The sequence below is a fragment of the Oryctolagus cuniculus genome, chromosome 5 (genome assembly GCF_051225735.1).
Source record: "Oryctolagus cuniculus isolate XC-2025 breed Fujian yellow rabbit chromosome 5, ASM5122573v1, whole genome shotgun sequence".
In the NCBI taxonomy this organism is placed as follows: Eukaryota; Metazoa; Chordata; class Mammalia; order Lagomorpha; family Leporidae; genus Oryctolagus; species Oryctolagus cuniculus.
The window spans coordinates 38,998,130-39,018,881 of record NC_142871.1 but is presented as its reverse complement, the minus strand read 5'-3'; the positions used below and the strand labels follow the sequence as shown (position 1 = coordinate 39,018,881).

Genomic DNA, 20,752 nt, shown 5'->3' with positions numbered 1-20,752 from the left:
AATTATATGGAGATATACACATATACATACACATATAATTTAGCAAATGTGAGTCCTTTTCTGGCTTTGTGATATGATAGAGTATGATATGATATGATTTGATATGATATATAAACTTCCTTTGTACTCCTTCACTCCCATATTTTTCTTGAGCATTTTTATCCCTTTGATTCTTAGTGGCTTTGAAGAAAATGTCAGTGAATGATGAAATGTTTAACTTTTGTTTGTTAACTTTGGACAATAGAGTGAAGTTTCCATTCCCAGGAAATATGGATTGCATTAAGATTTTCTGAGCAGTGGATCCTAGAAATTAGCCTATTACTTTTATTAAGGTAATCAAGTAATTAAGCTATTTAGTGGACATTATAATCCGGTTTATTTGATGTGACTTTCAGACTCACCTAAATTATCAGGGTAATGGCTGTGTATCCAGTTCACTTTAAAATAATTTTAAAATTATTTTCTGCTTTGTAACCCGTTTTATCTGAGGAGAGTCAGAGTCTAGCTAGTTGATTGCATTGCCCAGGTTTTCTAATTCACTTGCTCCTTATGTTTAAGTCTGAGTTGCTAAGAGATCTGATTAAGAAATTGATTTTTCACAGAATTAAAATATTAGAACTTTGATTAGGTCATGATATTTACTCTTTCCCATCCATCCCATTGCTATTTTACAATGCCCAGGCTTCTGCTTCTTAATGAGTATATATATATATATATATATATATGACTTTCCTAACTGAATGGTGGCCTAAGACAGCCAGCTGAAGTTAAATCAGCTCATATAGTCAGCTAATACATGGAAGTCAGTTTGTTATCAAGGAGTAAGAGTTTTTGTATGCTTTAATTTTTGCTGTTTTGAGAGAACTTTCCTCTTTGAAAGCTTTATGATGGATGGCAATTAAATTATGTCACTCTTCTGCTTAAAATTCTTCTGCAGTTGTTAGTATCATGATGAAATTCAAACCTTTGAAGTTTATTGCAGGAGTTTTCTGGTGATCTGGACCCTACTTGCCTGTCTGGCTGCATCTCATGTTACTCCTTAGTGCCACTCTGTTTTTTACCTAGCTCAAACCACGAGTTGAACACTTCACCTTTTGTGGTTGGAGTCCCATTTCTCTTCTTCACCTTAGGCTAAGTAGCCCTTAGATAAAGCAGAGAGCAAACATCTTTGGATGAGTCTGTGAGAAGAATAGAGAACTTGCTCTCTGATGAAAACTCCCCCTGCAACTTTCTTGTTCATTCTTTAATCCTTTCAAGGTAGTTTCTATCTCTCATCAGTGTGCAGATAGGGAAACCGGTCCAGAGTGGCTCATTCATTTGCTCATGTCATTTATGGAACAAGTGGGCTTAAAACCTGGCTTCTCTAATTAAATTGGTCTCCTACCAGTGCTGTTTGACTATTTCTAAGTAGAGGAAATATTTTCATATCAATACAGATCTAAGGGAGCTGGTGCTCTGGTGTAGTAGGCTCTGCCTCCGCCTGTGGCGCCAGCATTCCTTCTGGGTGCCAGTTCACGTCCCGGCTTCTCCTTTTCTGATCTAGCTCTCTATTGTGGCCTGGAAAAGCAGAAGATGGCCCAAGTATTTGGGCCCTTGCATCCACGTGGGAGACCTGGAAGAAGCACCTGGCTCCTGGCTTCAGATCAGCCCATCTCTGGCCGTTGTGGCCATTTGGGGAGTGGGCCAGCAGATGGAAGACCTTTCTCTCTGTCTGTTGCTCTCTCTGTAACTCTGCCTCTCAAATAAAATAAATAAATACAATCTTTTAAAAAGATCTAAGAAAAATGTTACAGGATTTAGAGGAAGTGAAAATTAATTTGTACTGGAGGGATCAGGAAGGCTCTAGAAACAGCTGTCCCTTGAGTTTCCGGCGCCTGCAAATAGGTGGGAGTCTCCAGGAATATTCTGGTGGGAGCTGGGGAAAGCCAGGCATGGGAGGAGGGGAGAAGGACTTAGATAACACCATGTAGCTTATGGAGGTGCAAAGGTTGAGGGAGAGTGACCATTGGCATTTTTCAAAATACTGTCATCACTGACAAGATGTTTTTTGCCTACCTAAGCTTTGGAAATTTTTCCGTTGCCCAAGTTGTTCATTTCCAAGGGCCCTGAGTCTGTGCAGCTGGATGTCTAGGGGTCGCCATAGGATAGGCTTGTGACTTCAGTGGCTGTGGTACTTGCCAGAGCTCCTTCTGCCCAGGCAGCCTCTCTACCTGAATGTTTCATGATGTCTGAAATTATCCACAAAGAGTTATTCCTCTGGGTTGCAGGTCTTTCAGAATTCTTTGGTAAAAAGGCAGATCCACTCCTGAGAGGGATAGCATCTTATCTAGCAGCAGTAATTTTCACATAACCAATTGTCTGCAGCAGCCCCGCAGAAGCCCAGCTATGAAACTGACCACACTTCAATGTACACTTTACCTCATTGTGATTAGTGTTCAGAACAGTTGGTCATCAAACATACTTATTTGCCTTTAAAACACATTGATAGGTGGAGTAGATTCCAAGAATGAAAGTAATAAAATGAAGATAATAACCACATTAGTGTCTTTTAATGACCTGTAATTAATGATAGCGGCAAAAATAGACAGAAGATCATTTGCCCCTACAAGCAGAAATTTATTAAGAGAACTAAATCTATTAAAGGTAATTTAAGCCAAGCCAAACAAAAACTATGTGCAACCCCCAATGTATGTCAGGCATAATTGTTTTTTGATTGACCTGGATATATCCATATGCAGAAAAAAGTTGCCATGTCAGCTGGTATGTTTGGCTTGCTTAATAAATCCACCTTGCAAGGTTTATGATTTTGATATTCTTGATTATAGCATGGAGCTACTTCACAAAATATTTATACTGCTTTTAACTTTCTCTAGGTTAAAGGAATTAATAATTTTTAAAAGCTAGAGATGGACATTAAGAGTAGTGGTTGGCATCACTTGGGACAGCTGCGGCCATTATCATATGGTTTGAGTCCCAGCTGTGCTCCTGATTCCAGCTTCCTGCTAATGTACATGCTGGGAGGCAGCAGGTGATGGTTCAAGACCTTGAGTTCCTGACCTCCATATGGGAGATCTGCAGTGATTTCTAGGCTCCTGGCTTCAGCCTGGCCCAGCCCTGGCTGTTGAAGGCATTTGGCGAGTGAACTAGCAGATGAGATCTATTTCTGTCTCAAATATTTTTTTTTATTTTTTATTTTTATTTATTTGACAGAGTTAGACACAGAGAGAGAGACAGAGACAGAGAGAAAGGTCTTCCTTCTGTTGGTTCATCCCCCCCAAATGGCCACTATGGCCAGTGCTGCGCCGATCCAAAGCCAGGAGCCAGGTGCTTCCTCCTGGTCTCCCATGCGGGTGCAGGGGACCAAGCACTTGGGCCATCCTCCACTGCCCTCCCGGGCCACAGTAGAGAGCTGGACTGCAAGAGGAGCAGCCAAGACTAGAACCTGGTGCCTGTATGGGATGCCGGTGCTGCAGGCAGAGGATTAACCATGTGAGCCATGGCACCGGCCCCATCAAATAAATTTTTAAAAATGAAAAAAAAAAAGTAAGGCAGGTGAAGTTTCTGTCATTCCAAAGGCATTCAAAGCATTACCAGTTTCAGAATCTAGGCATTTAATCAGGAGAAAAAAAAAAAAAAAGAAATAATTGTATCAGTCTTCTGGAATTACAAGTTTGGGACTTCACTAATGTTAGCAGCACCTAAGAGGCCACGTTGTTCAACATTTTCTATAGTAGTAATATGTGGAAGACACAGTAAATGCAAATTTAGAAGCCAGATAAATTTTGACCCATATTTTACTCAAGATAGGATACTTTGAAAAAGCCTTGAGGCTTTTAATTTTTGAGTTAAGTAACATACGTTATTAGTGTAGATATTTTTTACTTTTCCAGAGCTCTAAGATGCATTGGAAATGCATGGCGAAACCTGTGAGTCTTGTCTGCCATCACCCCTGAAATATATATGGAGGTACTTCAGAAAGTTCATGAAAAATGGAATTAAAAAATATGATTTTTTGATATAAGAAAAATTGAAAACCAGGAGTTTTTTTTCATAATACAGATTTCCATGAACATTTTGAAGAATCCCATATGTGAACGTGCCATAGTTTTGTGTATGTTTCCTGTATCAATCTGGGAAGTGCATCCATGGATCTCTGACTCAGAAGAGTTCCCGGGGACTCTATGTGACACTGCATTTCTACTTTGTACTTAGGTGGCAGTTCAAGTACTGGCAATTAGTATGAAGAGGTGGAAAAGATGACAGACTATATGTTGTACTGTGGGAAGGTTAACTTTTGACTTTCAAAGTATTGGAGTGGTTCTGAATTGATAGTTGGAAATCCTGTTTGTGGGGTTCTCTTTGGCCATATCTGTAATGCAGAGTGGTTTGTAGGTCAGCAACCATCTCAGAACTTCAGCTGAGGGACAGTTTCTGTTTAATGTAGTTTTTGATGCCATTTCTCACATTCTGTGTTTGTCAGATAAGCACACACTGATATGAATAATAAGTAATAAAAATAACATTACCTACTACTTGCGGTGAATTATCAAGTCTGTGCTTTTTCGACAAAATTTACTTTGGAATTGATTTTCTATCACATTCTTTATTGTTGTTAATTGCTGATTGTCAGGCTAGCTTGTTTTTTCTACTCTTGCCCAGTAGATGGTACTGTCAGCCTTCTTTTGAAATATTCTATTTTCAGAGTTGATCATAAAACTAATTTTTTAACTTTTAAGATTTCTGTTTCCAGAAAGTAAAGTTATATTTAGCTCTTTTCCCTCTAACTTAGTGTTGCCACTTCCTAGACTAACTTTTCAGATGTCCCAGTGGGTGTCCTATGCACAGGTGACCTGGTACTTGTATCTGGAGTATGTAGTAGAGTGAAGATATTCTCACATCCCTTTCCTTTTTCAACTCATTGCACCAGAAAGTGTTTAATAATTGTGAATGATGTAGAAAATGGCATAAGTTGCAGTTTTTACCTGGTAGAAGCAATAATTTTTGCTTAAGATTTTTCTGACTTGGCAGTTTGAATGTAATTTGGTAAAAAAAATTCTATTGGTGTATTGACCAAATAAATATTTTTAGATGGGGAAACAAGAGCCTTGTTTAAATACTCCGTATTTGCATGCCTGTATATATTGTCATGAAAGAGCTCAACAATTTGATTATCCTTTAGAATTTTGAGCTGTCTAGCTTTTCATGATCTGTTAAATTTAGTGAATTCCTGCTGTCACCCTGTTGGGTGGCAAAATGGAAGGCATGCAGAAAACTGAAATTCATGAGTACGAGAGTACACGTAGCTGTTCCAGATGGAACAGGGCCCCAGCTCATAGGTAATGGTTAAGCCTTCACATGTACATGTAATGCAGCCAGACAGTTGAGAAACACTGTGAAGCTTGCCATGAGGTGAGAGGAATTTTTCAATATTTAGAATGAGAATGTCCATGAAATCAAAATGCTCTTACTTGCTGGTGATACAGTTGGCCAACAGCCAGTAGGCTTGTCAGCTCTCACAGGTATTTTTAGTGGTTTTGGAAGATTAGGGGTGAGGGTGGTGGAGAATTCTAAAGTGTACTAAGCAAAAAGGGAAGTATTTTGCTGGGCGGGGGTTACATGGCTCATGCATAATCATCTTGGGATACATGAGCAAGATATGTAGGCTATCAGTTCCTTCTTAACTTGGTGAGCTTGGGTGAAGCAAGTAGATTCCTGGAAAACGGTCATTTTCCTTTCATTAATTTTCATTATTAAATGGGCAGTAATGTGAAGCAAGAAAACACAGGTCTGAGTGAAAAGAGTGAAAGATGTTTGAAATGACAAAACCAGTAAAAGTCCAGTGGACTGTGGGTCTATTGGACAGCCCCGTTCCAGTGCTACTACCTTGCTTTGCTCTGTTCTCTTTCCAAAATAGTGAACTGCAGAAGATTTGATGCTAGTAGAACATTTTTCAAGATATAATTGCTTCAATTAACTTCTAATACATAGTTAATTTGCCTAAGGACTGTATGTGTTAGCCATTCAATAATCACTATCCTGAAACTTTTCCTCAATTTTTCCTCTTTCTTCCATGTTGTCACTAGTTTCGGGTAAATGAGTTTGGAGCCCTGGAAGTTATTACAGATGAGAGTGAGATGGAAAGTGTTAAAAAAGCAACTGCTACCACCACGTGGATGGTGCCAACTGCTCAAGAAGGTAAGACAGGGTCATCTGCATTTTCTTTTTTTTTTCCTTTGGAAATATTTGAAGTAAGAACATCTAAGGTTTTATAATAGGCTGGAACGTTGAAAGTCCTGGATGATTTTTGTGTCTTGCATTCTTAGGTAAATTTCTGTAATGCAACTGATAGGAGCCAGCTTTGACATTTAAAAAATAACAATAAACTCTTCTCTTCTGAAGCCAGATCTGTAATAGCACAAGGTTAGTTGGGAATTATCAAGTAAATCCATGTTGTAGCCTACACAGGTGATTTAGCCAAAAGCCTGCCACTTTTTTTCTCATCTACTCCGATGGTTGTAACTAACACCTATATGCTGATGACTCCTAAATCTATATCTCCAGCCCCGACCTCTCCCCCGAGCTCCAGGCCCGTATTTCCACCTGCCTACTGGACATCTCCACCTGGATGTCCCACAGGTACCTCAAACTCCACATGTCTGAAATGCAATTCATTTTCTATTTCTTTCTTCCCTCCCCACACTTGCTGTTTCTCCCCTAACCCATATTTCAGTTGACAGTAGCACCATCCACGCAGTGGACAAGCAGGAAATATAGGAGTCATCTTGAACTTGTTCTTCCCATCCCTATATCCTGTTCCTCACTGCTCTTACTTTGTCTCAGATCTGGCCTTTTCTGCCTGATACACTGCCACTGCCTTCATTTAGGCCCTTATCAGTTCTTACCTGAACTCTCATGGAACTCCTCTAAGTAACCGCCCTGCTCTGATTTCACCTCTTTCAATTTGTCTTGCGGTCTGAAGTCAGAGGAACTAGTTTACATTGCTTCTTTATCTGACACTTGCTGATTTCTCATTGCCTCTTTAGCAGAATGTACAAAGATCTGGGTGACCTGCACCCTCCTGCTTGCTATGTCTCCTGACTCTGCACTCCCTTCTTTGTATGTCGTGTTCTGGCACTGCCAGCGACACAGAATTACATGTAATTTTCCCACCGTGCTGCTTTGGCTTTGCTCTTGCTGCCTTTTCTGGCTTGAATGCCATTTCTCACTTTGTCCAGTTGATAAATTCCTCTTTGGTCCTCCAAATCCTGTCGAAGCTCTGTATCAGAAGATCCCTAATGGCTCCGAAACTCCCTGACCAACCCCCAGGCTGAATGAATCACTTTTTCCTCTGTACTGCTTCTGGAACTTGTTCATACTTCTATTATTGCATGTATCACATTTTAGTATAAATACTGGTTTTCTTGCCTCTCTTCTAGACTGTGAGCTCTCTTGGGCAAGGTCTCTACTGTCATTATCAGTGTCTAGCGTAAATTGGTGCCTAATAAATGTTTGCTGAATGAATGATTAGTGTAACAATTTAGGTACAAGGAAGTGTGAGTTCCTGAGTTATTTGGATAATTATGGTTCCCAAGATCTGCTATGTCAAATGTAAAATAGAGATATTGATTAGCCAATTAAGTAAACCATATGTCACTCATCACAAGGTTAAAAATGTGAAATAGCATAGATGACTTTAAAAGATTTTTTTATCAAAGATACACCTAGAAAATAGAATTCCTGTTGATGAGTAGTTTCGTGAGGGAGCCAGCCCTCCCTCCCCCTCCCAAATTCTCCAGTTCTGTCATTCATTCATTCAACAAACGTTATCCTTTTATTGTGTTTGCTAACAAAATTATTAGAAGAAAAAGTTTAAATGTATTCTGGAGAGTCTCCTGTGATGGTTTTAATTCTCCTTTTCATCTTCTAGTCTTTTCAGAGAAGTCTGGGGTGCCTTTCAGGTTGAAGGAGCCAGTGAAAGTGGAAGGGCTTCAGTTCTGTGAGAGCTGTTGTCAGTATGGCAACGTAGATGAGTGTCTGTCTGGAGGAAGCTATTGCAGCCAGAATTGCGCTCGGCATATCAAAGACAAGTAGGTTTTTTGCCTCATTCCATCTATTAAACTGATTTTTTAGATTCTTAGGTTATGGTCCCTGATAATCCAGAGGGTTTGTACTCCCTGATTTGTTCTTTTTCCAGAGGCTTTCCCTGATCCCTCTGTTGAACCAAGGATTTCTGTCATCCCTGGTCTGAGCTATATTGTTAAGAGTCTGCAGCAGTACAGCTTCTGCCTCTATCTTCAGCCTGTTGCCGACATTAATTTGATTGTTTCACAAAGTTACACATGGCTTCTCAGCTGGATGCCATTCTTAACAAAGAATTGCTCTAGAGACAAATATCTTTATTTATTTTTAAATATTTATTTATGTATTTGAAAGGTAGAGTTACAGAGAGGCAGAGACAGAGAGAGACATCGTCCATCCACTGGTTCACTCCCCAGATGGCCTCAATGGCTAGAGCTGCACCAATCTGAAGCCAGGATCCAGGAGCTTCTCTGGGTCTCCCATGTGGGTGCAGGGGCCCAAGGACTTGGACCATCTTCCACTGCTTTCCAGGCCATAGCAGAGAGCTGGATCATAAGTGGAGCAGTTAGGTCTCAAACTGGCATCCAAATGCGATGCTGGCACTGGAAGTGGCAGCTTTACCCACTATGCCACAGGTATGGCCCCATGAGACAAATATCTTTAAATAATCAATTCTTTAATCAGTATGAATTGCACCCTTGGAGACAAATAATTATAAACTTGTTAGAATCTTTTTAACAGATATAAGTATTGCCTGTCCCCTTTTGAAATTAATTAATTAATATGTAAAGTAATTTTCACCTTCTACCCTATAACATATGGGTACTTCATATATCATATATGGATACTTCAAAAAGTCCATTGAAAGTGGAACTAGAAAATAAGTTTATTTTAATGAAGGAAGTTTTGAAATCCATACATAAGAAGACTCTTCAAAAGTTCATAGAAAATGCAGACTATGAAAAACTATGCATGGATTTCAAAAGTTTCACACCAGTATACACTTATCTTTTAATTCCATTGTTCATGACCTTTTTTTTTTTTTTTTTTTTTTTTTTTTTGATAGGCAGAGTTAGACAGTGAGAGAGAGAGAGAGAGGTCTTCCTTCCATTGGTTCACCCCCCCAAATGGCCACCATGGCCAGCGCGCTGCGCCGATCCAAAGCCAGGAGCCAGGTGCTTCCTCCTGGTCTCCCATGTGGGTGCAGAGCCCAAGCACTTGGGCCATCCTCCACTGCCCTCCCGGGCCACAGCAGAGAGCTGGACTGGAAGAGGAGCAGCCAGGACAGAATCCGGCGCCCCGACCGGGACTAGAACCCGGGGTGCTGGCACCACAGGCATAGGATTAGCCAAGTGAGCCACGGCGCCGGCCATGAACTTTTTAAAGTACCCAATTCTGTAGTCATGGTTTTAATGTTCTTACGTATATGATACCCTGTTCTTTATATGTGATAGTTCTGCTTGGTGATAAAATATTTTTCCTTTGGCGTGTGATTTTTTAAAGTAATTTTTTGCATTGATAATCAACATGTAGATGTTTGATAGGTATTGTTTCCTGTCACTATTTTGGGGTTATAAACACAACAGAGATCAGAAAGAAGAAAGGGACATGGGAGAAGACAACGAGGAAGAAGATCCCAAGTGCAGTCGGAAGAAAAAACCAAAATTGTCTCTGAAAGCTGATGCCAAGGAGGATGGAGAAGACAGAGATGATGAGATGGTTTGTATCTCTTAGCAACCGCCAGGGAGCACGGGGAGTATCCATAGTCACAGCACTGCTCTGGAGCTTGTTACTTGAGTTCAGATGCTGGTTGCAGGACTGCGTGTTACTGTCATTGAGTGACCCAGCTTCTCTGTGCCTCATTGACCTCATCTCCCAATCGGGTTAACCAATAGTGTGGTACCCTTCCCTCAGGTGAGAAGTGGGATGTTCTGGAATTTACTGCAGGCATGAAAGGTAACGACTTTCCATTTTGTAAATGAATCGAATTCCTCTTGACAGCAAAATGCTAATCCCATTTTGGTAAATTGCAGACAGACCTCATAAAACTATGTGAGTGGGTAGAAAAATGCACATAAGTATCAGGTAGATTGGGGAACAATCATTCAGAATGTGCTAAGTAAAACACAAATATCGTGTCCCTAAAGTATATCTTACTTACTCTGATTTCTGTGATAAGAGAACTTTGAGGTATTGAAGCATTTTGCTTAAGATTAATACTGAGCAACTGTTACACGCCAGACACTCTTAGGAGCTGGGACTTACAGGATGAATAAGAGAGGACTGAGTTACTCCTCTTAGAGGCATTGTGCTCTTGTTAAGGGGATGTATAATACACATGCAGAATGAACAAGAAGAAGAACCACTAGTGAGAAATGCTATAATGAGAATTAAAATAGGGCTTTGGGATGGGCTGGCTGACTTGAGTTGGGGCATCAGGGCAGCCTTCCACAGAAGTGGGCGACAGTGTCATCTGAGCAATGAATGAGGAGCCAGCTCTGGGAGAGGTTGAGGGAGAGGAGTCTGCTGGGCTGTAGAACTGAGGAAAGTTCCTGAGGTTGCAGCGTGTTCAGCATGTTGCGTTTGAGCAAATTAGAAAGAGCCAGGGTAGTTGTGCATTGTGGGCTAGTGGGAGTGGAGTCAGGTGAAACTGCAGAGGCCCCATAGAGCCTTCCGGGAACAGAGTGATGAGTTTTCTTGTATTCCAAGTGGAAGGAGGTGTCATTCTAAGTGGAGACAAAGGAATGTGTTGGTCAGATTTATGTTTTAAAATGACTGTAGGAGAGCAAGAGTGGATCAGGGAAACCAATGGGGAGTGCATTGCAATAGATGAGCCCTGTAGGCTGGATAAGGTAGGAGTCATTGCATTTGGGATGGATGTTCGAGGTAGGCTTGTTAGCATGTGTGAGGGAGAGGAGAATCAAGGGTCACTCACAGTTTTTAATTGAACCATTGGCCAATCATGCCACTTACTGGGAATAGGAAAGAAGGATGGAACAGAGAATTGAGGCCCTTAGCTGTCATGAGTTTGAGATGTGGATTAGCTGTCTGATTGAGGCTCTCAAGGGCCGAGGGGTGCGGGTAGTGTGCACACACATAGAGTCAGTGAGAGGGAGCTGGAGATGCCAGCTGGGAGTATTTGGTGTACAGGTGACCTTGAAACCCCAGGGCAGTGAGCAGATACAGCAGAGTGGGGAGGAGACTGAGCAAGAGGAAGACCAGACCGAGTTTCCAGGAGGAGAGAGCAGTGTCCCTGTTCTTTCAAGAGCATAATTCTTGGAAGTGTGCTCGAATTGTAATGACCTCAGGCCAAAAGCAACATAGTTCTGAAATGAACTGTATTCTTACTTTCCTTAACAGTTATGGAGTGTAATTGAAGGAAAGAACAACAACAAAAAATGCTTACCGACAGCTCTTGAACTTTTCATTGCTGCCAGTTTCGTGAACTTTCAAGGTCCTAATTTTCCTTTCTTGCCTGTAGGAGAACAAACAAGATGGAAGAATCCTGAGGGGTTCGCAGAGGGCCCGCAGGAAAAGACGAGGCGATCCAGCTGTCTTGAAGCAGGGTGAGCTGATGAAAACTCTTGCTTGGAACTTGATGAAAGGGAGACTAGCTCACATAGGTTTAGTCTTTATTGTAACACACATTCTGGCAGTTAAGGTACTGCTTTGAGTTTTTCTTTTAATTCAGTTTTGTCAAGAAAAGTTAAGGTTTAGAGGAAATAAGAAAAAACTGAAAATTAGTAACTTTCAAGTGTTTCAGAGTAAGCATGAGAACATCTATTTTCCTGTCAGGTCACTGGTTCCTGCTTTTGTGCCTTTATCCCATTCTGTTCATTTTCCAAGATTTCAGATTTTTAAAAAATATATTTACCTATTTACATGAAAGGCAGAGTGACAGAGAGAGGAAGAGATTAAGAGAGAGAAGGAGTGAGATCTTCTGTTCACTGGTTCTTCAACAGCCAGGACTGGGCCAGGCTGAAGCCAGGAGCCAAGAGCTCCATCCTGGTCTCCTGCATGGTTGGCAGGAGTCCAAGCATTTGGACCGTCATATGCTGCCTTCTCGGGTGCATTAGCTGGAAGCTGGATCAGAAGTGGAATAGCTCTGATGTGGGATGCTGGCATCACAAGCAGTGGCTTAGCCTGCTGTGCCATGATACTGGCCTGGTTTTAGGTTTTTAGCATTCCCTCTCAAAGCACAACTTCCTGATGTGGCACTTTTTTTTTTTTTTTTTTTTTTTTTTTCTTCCTTTTGCTGTTGTCAGGCAGCATTTTCTTCTCAGGCCCCTCCTTGATTATTTGGCTGATGACTTAGTCCCTCTGTTGGGGGTGGGCCTTGGTCTTTTCCATAGATGCCTCGGTGTCTTGCCCAAGGCTTTAAGCCTGTGGTTTGCCGCATCTCTCTGCTTGGCCCTGCCTGACTATTGACCTATGCAATCCTGCAGGTCAGTGCCCCGAGCCCAGAGCTCCTGCTTGCACAGCCTTGTTCTGTTACTTCCTTGTTGCAAGCTAGAAATACAGGTTGCACATCCAAGATCCAAAACTTGTTGAGTGCTAGAGTAAAGCCTCTGCAGATATTCTGAAATCTGAAAAGCTCTGGAATCTGAAACTCCTCTGGCCTCAAGCATTTTGGATAAGGGATATTCAACCTGTGTTTCCTCTTGCTCAATCCCGCAGCCTTGCTTTTATGTCTTTTCAGAGGTGGCTACAGAGGGAGTAAATTCCTCTGTTCCCTTGTTCTCTGCCTCAGAATGTCTTGTTGCTCCAAACCTTTCTTTCCCTTCCCTTTAATCTCTTCTCTGGATGAAATTCCAGGCCCCTGGCACCTCCAGGACCTTGAGCCCTCAGTCGTCCCCCAACAAAACCCACCCACCACCCTTAGTATGTTTTTTCTCTTTGTGGCTCCACTCCTATGCTAATCTCATCCTCAAAATACCTTTCCCCTCATGTTGATACTATAGCTATTCTAGTCTTTCCTTCATAGCCAATTTTTTTGTCAAATTAATCCAGGATAAAATTGATATGAACTGCCTGCCTCCCTATTTTTACCACTTAGGTATGCTTTTTACACCTGAAAATCTGACTCTTGCTCTGTTGTCTTTTTTTCTTTCTCTTGGACTTTAGAAGCCATTCCCTGAGCACCCAGTGCTAGGTCCCCTTCTCAGTTCTCTGATATTCATCTCTAGAGCTATCACTTCCTGAAGCTTTCATGGGGTTGCTGTATTTTGGCTCCTGCTGTGTCTTTTCATTTTCTCTACCTTCTTCTTTCTTCTGCCCTCCTAACTGGATATATACCATAGTTCATGTCTTAGCTTTTGAATTCTTTTTCTTTTTAGGGGGGAGGAGGAGACAGAAAAGAAGCCAGAGATACCAGCCACAGGAAAAGCTAGGCATAGTAGTAGTCATGGAAGTGAGAACTTGCTAAATACATCACTGAGTTGGAAATTGTATCACTGAGTTCCTGTTGCCTCTCAGGTTTGCCTCCTAAAGGAAAGAAGGCTTGGTGCTGGGCATCCTACCTGGAGGAGGAGAAAGCTGTGGCAGTGCCAGCGAAGCTGTTCAAGGAGGTACTGGCCATGTCAGAAACGTTGTGGGTGATGGCAGAGCACTGTTCAGAGCTAGCATTGTCATTTTCATGTTCTCTTTAGGAAATGTGACTTAGGATTAACTTCCCTCACCTTCTGTTTTTCACGTGTGCCAGGGGAGGGCATCCCCAGGAGCAGTTAGCACTGTTGGGTGCCCACCTTCTCCAGTGCTACTCTGGAGCACTCACCCACGCACAGGCTTTTTTCTCTCAATGCTTGCTAAGCTTTCGCTCATGATTTTGAACAAGGCCTCTAATTATTGCAAAAAAACTAATCATGAAGAAAAGCTGGTGTGAAATGTCATGTCAGCAGCATGGCTTTGGGAGATTTATGTACTATCACAACAAAACATTTAAAAATGAATTACTGTATTATGCTCAGGTTGGTGAAAATAAAAATATTTTATTATAGATGACTTAAATCAGTTAAAAATATAGATGCCAGGTGTAGTTCTGGGTAGGAGCTGCTGCCCTGGATGAAAATGAGGGTCAGGGACCACCTTCTGCGAAGGAGTAGACAGTACATGTTCCAGCCTTCCCAGGGCTCTGGGCCCTGCTGCAACAACGTCCCTTAGTTCTTGTGATGTCAGCCACAGATAAAACGTAAATGAGTGGACATGGCTGCTCCCAGTACAGCTGTATTTACCAAACCTACTGATGGGCCGGATTTCACTCATAGGCTGTAGCCTCCCAACCTTTGATTTAAATTATTTAATGGTATTTAATCATGGTGTGTAGTTAGTCTGCCACAGATATCTTTTATCTACGTGTGAACATAGGAGTTCTTATAAAATGATGAATAGTGAATGTTAGGATGGTTACATCTACATGAAGGATATTTAATTTAAACATATGTACTTGTTAATTACATATTAACTTGTTCTGTCTAATTATTTTCTATGACTTTGGTCCCTTACAGCATAGATTTTTTCACATTTTTCAAAAAACATTTAAATTCAGCTAATTACTTGAATCAATAAAACATTCATGTGATTCAAACTGTAAAAGTTCTGAAAGAATGTAAAGCATATTCCTATTAGCCCTGTCTCCCAAAGCACCAGGTTTGTCTCTGACAAAGGTTACCTGTTCTTGCATTACCCTTCCTGGAAAATTATATGTTACCTCTGTAAGCAACATACTTATCTACGTACAAATCTTCCCATCCCTGTCTTAAACCAAATGATGCATATGTCATCCCTTTTTGGACTGCATTTTTATTTAGCTTGATAGTTTGGGATTCCATTCATCATTATTTTATACTAATGCATAGTATTTCATTTTGTCTTTCATAATAATTTAAGTTGCTCTCTATTGATTGACATCTGCATATATTTTTTTTAAAATCTCTTCTTATACATTTTAGTGAATATTCTTACACACTGTCATTTTGCATGTGTGTGATTATCTGTGTTAGCTGATTTCCTAGAATAAGAATTGCTGAGTTGAAGAGAATGTTTTTAAATAGATATCATGACATTGCTAGAGGTTATTCCAGTTTTCATTCCTATTAGTGATGCATGCACGTGTCTGTTTTCCTAGTGCCTTACCAACAGTGTAATCAAGCTGTTTGATCTTTATAACTTGACAGGTGAAATGTATTTTGGTTTAATATTACTTTGCGTGACTTGTCATGAGTAAGGTTGAGCATCTTTTCATAATATGTAAAAGATAAAGTTCAGGAAGCATTAAATTTTCCTTCCTGTGGCCCATTTATAACCTTTGTCCATTTTCCAATTATTCATTGATTATTTTCTTTTGGATCTGGGGAAGTTATTTGTATATTTGGTGAAACTGAATTTTACGAGTGGTGATTACTCATGTTTTTGATGAGGCCTTCTGGATAGATACTAAAGCATCTGTCATTTTGCATTTTAGTATCAGTCCTTCCCATATAACAAAAATGGATTCAAAGTTGGCATGAAGTTGGAAGGTGTGGACCCTGAGCATCAATCTGTGTACTGTGTCCTCACTGTGGCTGAGGTAAGTTTTGCCTCATTTTGACTTTCAAAACAGAATGATGAGTATAGGGTTGCAATAGTGGTAAAACTGCCATTGGTTGAGTGCTTCCTTCAATCCAGTCGTGGTACTTAGTGTTTCGTGTGCCCCATCTCATGTAGTCTTTGTAGGAATCCTGTCCTCTGCAAGTCAGGGTTTTTTTTACCCCTGTTCTGACCATGAGAACACTGAGGCCCAGAGAGGTGAAGTGTTGGATTCAGTGACACACAACTTTGAAGCACTAGAACTAGCATTTGATCCCAGTCTGGATGTTTGACTCCGTAGCCTTTGCCTTACTGTATTCCTTAATTATAGGAACAGATTAGCGAATATTCACTTTTAAAAAAAAAATTATCTGGAATTATCTCTGAAAATTTTCAGGGAAAAAAATGACCAAATCAGTTATTATAACTCAGTATATTGCTGAGAACATTTGAGTTTTAGTTTGTTTCCTCCTATAACAGCCTTACTTCGTTGAGCCAAGTGTATGTATCTTTTCAAAATTTCCCCAAAAAGCATGAGATGGCCTTGTGAACTAGTTTTCACTATCAATGTCTTCTTTCTATTTATTTATTTTTTTGACAGGCAGAGTAAGAGAGAGAGAGACAGAGAGAAAGGTCTTCCTTTTGCCGTTAGTTCATTGCCAAAATGGCCACTACGGCCGGTACGCTGCTCCATTCCGAAGCCAGAAGCCAGGTGCTTCCTCCTGGTCTCCCATGGGGTGCAGGGCCCAAACACTTGGGCCATCCTCTACTGCCATCCCGGGCCATAGCAGAGAGCTGGACTGGAAGAGGAGCAACCAGGACAGAATCCGGCGCCCCGACCGGGACTAGAACCCGGGGTGCCAGCACCGCAGGAGGAGGATTAGCCAAGTAAGCTGGTGCTGGCCTCAATGTCTTCTTTCAGTTTCTTACTGAATTTATAAGAAGCTTGGCTTTTGCTGAACACAATAATACGATAGCTGGACAATGACAATTACAGTGAATGGGAAGAGACTATAAAGTGTTAGATTTTAAGAAGCCATCAGGGAGTCGAGTACTGAAAGGTTGATGAGAGAGCAGATAATTGATAAAGAGGGAGTAGGAGAAGAGGGGAGTCAGGCAGAGAGGAAGCACAAGGCTTTCCTGGGGTGGGCAGTGGTTGGGTAGGAGTCTGTTCTTACATTATAACAGGAAGGCTAGGGGAAGGTTTGAATACATGGAAGCCTTGCATATCCAAGCATCCAAAACATGGATACATGCAAGCTCATCTGTTTGGAGGCAGACACTTGAGGGGACATCCTTGATATGGAAGATAAGTCATTGTTCTAGGGTAAGGAATGGAGGTAGTGAGATTGGATGCAGAAAGAGAAGGAAGAGGATTTGAATACGCTGTTCTGCAGGCTGGGAGGAAGGCTGAACAGCAGGGAGAGCCAGCATTCAGGCAGTTTAGTCTGCTTAGTCCACTTTGTTATTTAAGGTCATTATAGTCCTAGGGGAAATACAAGTTTTGGTTCCCATGAGCCTCCACTCACAGTATGTTTGCAGATTGGTGAATGTATAACCTCATTTTGTGTACCTCTCTATTTAGATATTCCCCATTTAGTATATTTTTATTAGCAAGGAACTCAGAACTGACAGCACTCCCAGTCATGCCTGAGTAGTGCTTACCTAACACACACATCACAGCCTTCTGCTGCTTAGGTGCATGAGGCAGCACTGGGGCACTGTACTTGGGGGCCATTTTAAACAGCAAATCTCTAAGGAAAAGGGCAGAATTGTGGAAAACGTGGCACTAAATACGCCACCCAGAAGACAATTGTTCCCGGCAGGAGAGCTGAAACAAGAAGGCAGGCTGACGCCCTATCAACCTCAGCTGAGAACATGTGCCTTGGACAGCTCAGGTGTTTTGTCACTCTGCACGTGCATCTTCACAAACACCAGGATATTATTTTGGGGTTAGAAATAAATTTTAGCAAGCAAGTGACTTTGTAAATATGCAATGCATGGATAATGAAGATCGCCTCTATATAATTTCTTCTTTGCTAGCACCATTCACTAGACCAGGTACAAGGGCTCTTCACAATATTCATGGAAAATGGAAATAACAGAGAAGTTTATTTTGGCATGAAAAATCTGAAATCCATTGCATGCAAAGGTGTTTAAAAAGTTCATGGAAATTTGTTTTCTGAGAAACTATGCATAGATTTCAAAATTTTTTGCAACAGAATAAGCTGCTCTTTTGATTCTGTTTCCCATGAATTTCTTTTAATAAAAGATTTATTGATTTATTTGCAAGGCCAAGTAACAGAGAGAGCACATGTGAGAGAAATCTTCCATCCTCTGGTTTACTCCCCGAATGGCTGTAACAGCGATGTCTGGACCAGGCCAAAGCCAGGAGTCAGGAACTCCATCATGGTCTCCCATATGGCTGCAGGGCAAAGTCTTGGGCCATCTTCTCCTACCTTCCCAGGTGCATTAGCAGGGAGCTGGACTGGACATGGAGCAGCTGGAACTTTATTTATTTATTTATTTGGGCACTCTGATAGGTTTTGCCAGCTTAATCTGTGCCACAACATCAGCCCCTTCATGAATATTGTATAGTACCTTTGCATAGGTGTAGATGAGGTGGATAGTTGGAATGATGGACATTTGCCAGGAAAATGTTTTAGTAGGACATCAGCACAAACATTTGAAAATATTGGCAGGAAAATGTTTTAAGTGATTTTAGGAGAGGAAGGCTTGGGTTGACGGGGCTGCTAGAGAGAAAGTCCTGGAGTTCTTATTGAGATTGGGAAGAAGCGTATTGGGGGATTAGTGAACTGCAAGAACAGGAGATGTCTTCACAGGACTGAGTGGGCTCAGAAACTCTTTCCTTTTATTTTATTGAAAACTGTTTAATGACCATATGGTCCATGTACACCTGTCTGGGGTACCAAGCATTGTTTCAACTTGTGCATCTTCTAAGAGTTGAGGGGCAGAGCAGTTTCTGATGGGGACTAGATCTGTGGACGGGCTATGTGAGGCAAAGAGATGAAGGGAGCCCAGAGGCCAGGGCTTGGAGGAACCCCTAGGGGAGTGAGCAGACACCCCAGGATGAGAGCAAGAGGGCAGAGCCCACCTGGTGTGAGGGGAGAGGTGGCACAGCCCACTGGCACGAGCCTCGGGGGCCAGAGTGGAGGAACTCAGGCTGGTGTTAGGCTGTAACCCTTCCACAGGACCATGAGATAGAGGGATCAGGAAAGGCATGAGAGAGGCAAGTGAAGGAGGTCCTTGCATGTGAGGGGAAGGGTGAGGGAGATTGAGGTTGTGAGGTGCAGTGAAGAGACTGTGGAGAGAGCAGAGGTGGGCTGAGAGCACAGAGCATGGGGACCACAGGGCTCTGTGAGCTCTAAATCAACAGGTGGAGCTCGGAGGCATCACCCAGACACTGTGGGGTGCAAGGCCGGGTGGGGAAGAAGCTCTTGAGCCCGCCTTTGCTGTGGAGTGGATGTGCAGGTGGGCACAGCCACTGCCCTTCCTTAGAGATTCTCTTCCCCAGGGGTCCCAGTCTCAGTAATGTAGAGACTCCCTTGGGAGGGGAGAGTCCAGCCTAGCTGTAGATTTTATATATGTAATATACCAGTGCATCCTAGTTTAAAAATGCTAATAGGCCAGTGCTGCGGCTCAATAGGCTAATCCTCCACCTAGCAGCGCCGGCACACCAGGTTCTAGTCCCGGTCGGGGCACCGGATTCTGTCCCGGTTGCACCTCTTCCAGGCCACCTCTCTGCTATGGCCCGGGAGTGCAGTGGAGGATGGCCTAAGTCTTTGGGCCCTGCACCCCATGGGAGACCAGGAGAAGCACCTGGCTCCTGCCTTCAGATAGGCGCAGTGCACTGGCCGCAGTGGCGGCCATTGGAGGGTGAACCAACGACAAAGGAAGACCTGCCTGTAAAAAAAAAAAAAGTAAAAATGCTAATAGTAGAAATCACTGTTTTGGCAGATGTTCTTCCAGACTTTTCTTTTTACCATGCATTTACTTAAATACATGCATGTTTAGGTGTAGGCAGAGTTACAGACAATCTGCTGGTTCACTCTTCAAATGGCTGCAACAGCCAGAGCTGGGCTGATCCAAAGCCAGGAGCCAGGAGCTTCTTCCAGGTCTCCCATGTGGGTGCAGGGACCCAAGCACTTGGGCCATCCTCCACTGCTTTCCCAGGTGATTAACAGAGAGCTGGATTGAAAGAGGAGCAACTGGAGCCACCAGGACATGAACCAGTTCCCATATGGGATGCCAGCGCCTCAGGCGGAGGCTTAAACTACTACACCACAGCACCTGCCCATCCACTAGTAGAGAGGAGAATCTGGTGACTTTTTTGGGAGTCTGCACCTGCAGTAGTCTGCAGCATTTAGTGTAAGGCAGAAGAACATCCACCCTGGGGCCCTTCTGGGGCTGGGTATGTGTGTTGGGCTGGCTGCTTCCATGCCAGCTTGCCTTGGTGACAGGTGCTGGGCAGTATAGGAAGAAGAGATTGGATATGTGTTTGTAGGAAACTGCTCTTCACCCTGTATCCATGTGCTGCTAGCACAGCTGGAACACAGCTCAGATCTTCCCAGAATGGCCCTTGCCTTTGGGTTTTGTCATTTGTTTTTTGTTTCTGTTTCTTTGAAGGAGGATGGTTTGATGCACACAGGCTATATTGTTCCTGATGTCCATGCTAATGCATTTTTGTGCCATGTACACAAATATTCTGGTTTTGTTGCTTTGCTTTGTTTAATTACTCAACCTGCCTTGCTTATTTCAGGTTTGTGGATACCGAATAAAGCTTCACTTTGATGGTTACTCTGACTGTTACGACTTCTGGGTAAATGCGGATGCCCTGGATCTTCACCCCGTTGGCTGGTGTGAGAAAACCGGCCATAAACTCCATCCTCCAAAAGGTGTGGTCACTTTCTGTGGTGTTTTTTTTTTTTAAAGACTTATTTATTTATGTATTTGAAAGTCAAAATTACACAGAGAAAGAAGGAGAGGCAGAGAGAGAGGAGAGGTCTTCCATCTGCTGGCTCACTCCCCAGCCAGCTGCAATGGCTAGAGCTGCGCTGATCTGAAGCCAGGAGCCAGGAGCTTTCTCCGA

The 20,752-nt window shown here is 42.3% G+C and overlaps 1 protein-coding gene across 12 annotated transcripts in view; it reads left to right on the top strand.

Annotated features, from left to right (window-relative positions):
• Positions 1–20,752, top strand: part of L3MBTL3 (L3MBTL histone methyl-lysine binding protein 3) — a 158,818-nt gene that overhangs the window by 29,950 nt on the left and 108,116 nt on the right. For 7 of the 12 annotated variants that reach the window (XM_008263493.5, XM_089332694.1, XM_089332693.1 and 4 more), the window contains exons 4-11: positions 6,084–6,195; positions 6,562–6,636; positions 7,928–8,087; positions 9,624–9,798; positions 11,561–11,645; positions 13,555–13,646; positions 15,539–15,643; positions 20,423–20,558. In XM_008263493.5, coding sequence (XP_008261715.1) covers positions 6,084–6,195; positions 6,562–6,636; positions 7,928–8,087; positions 9,624–9,798; positions 11,561–11,645; positions 13,555–13,646; positions 15,539–15,643; positions 20,423–20,558 — 940 coding nt within the window. Of the gene's footprint in view, positions 1–244; positions 333–6,083; positions 6,196–6,561; positions 6,637–7,927; positions 8,088–9,623; positions 9,799–11,560; positions 11,646–13,554; positions 13,647–15,538; positions 15,644–20,422; positions 20,559–20,752 lie in introns of all 12 variants that reach the window. The other 5 variants (XM_017345370.3, XM_089332695.1, XM_051854332.3 and 2 more) reach the window with 5 other exon arrangements.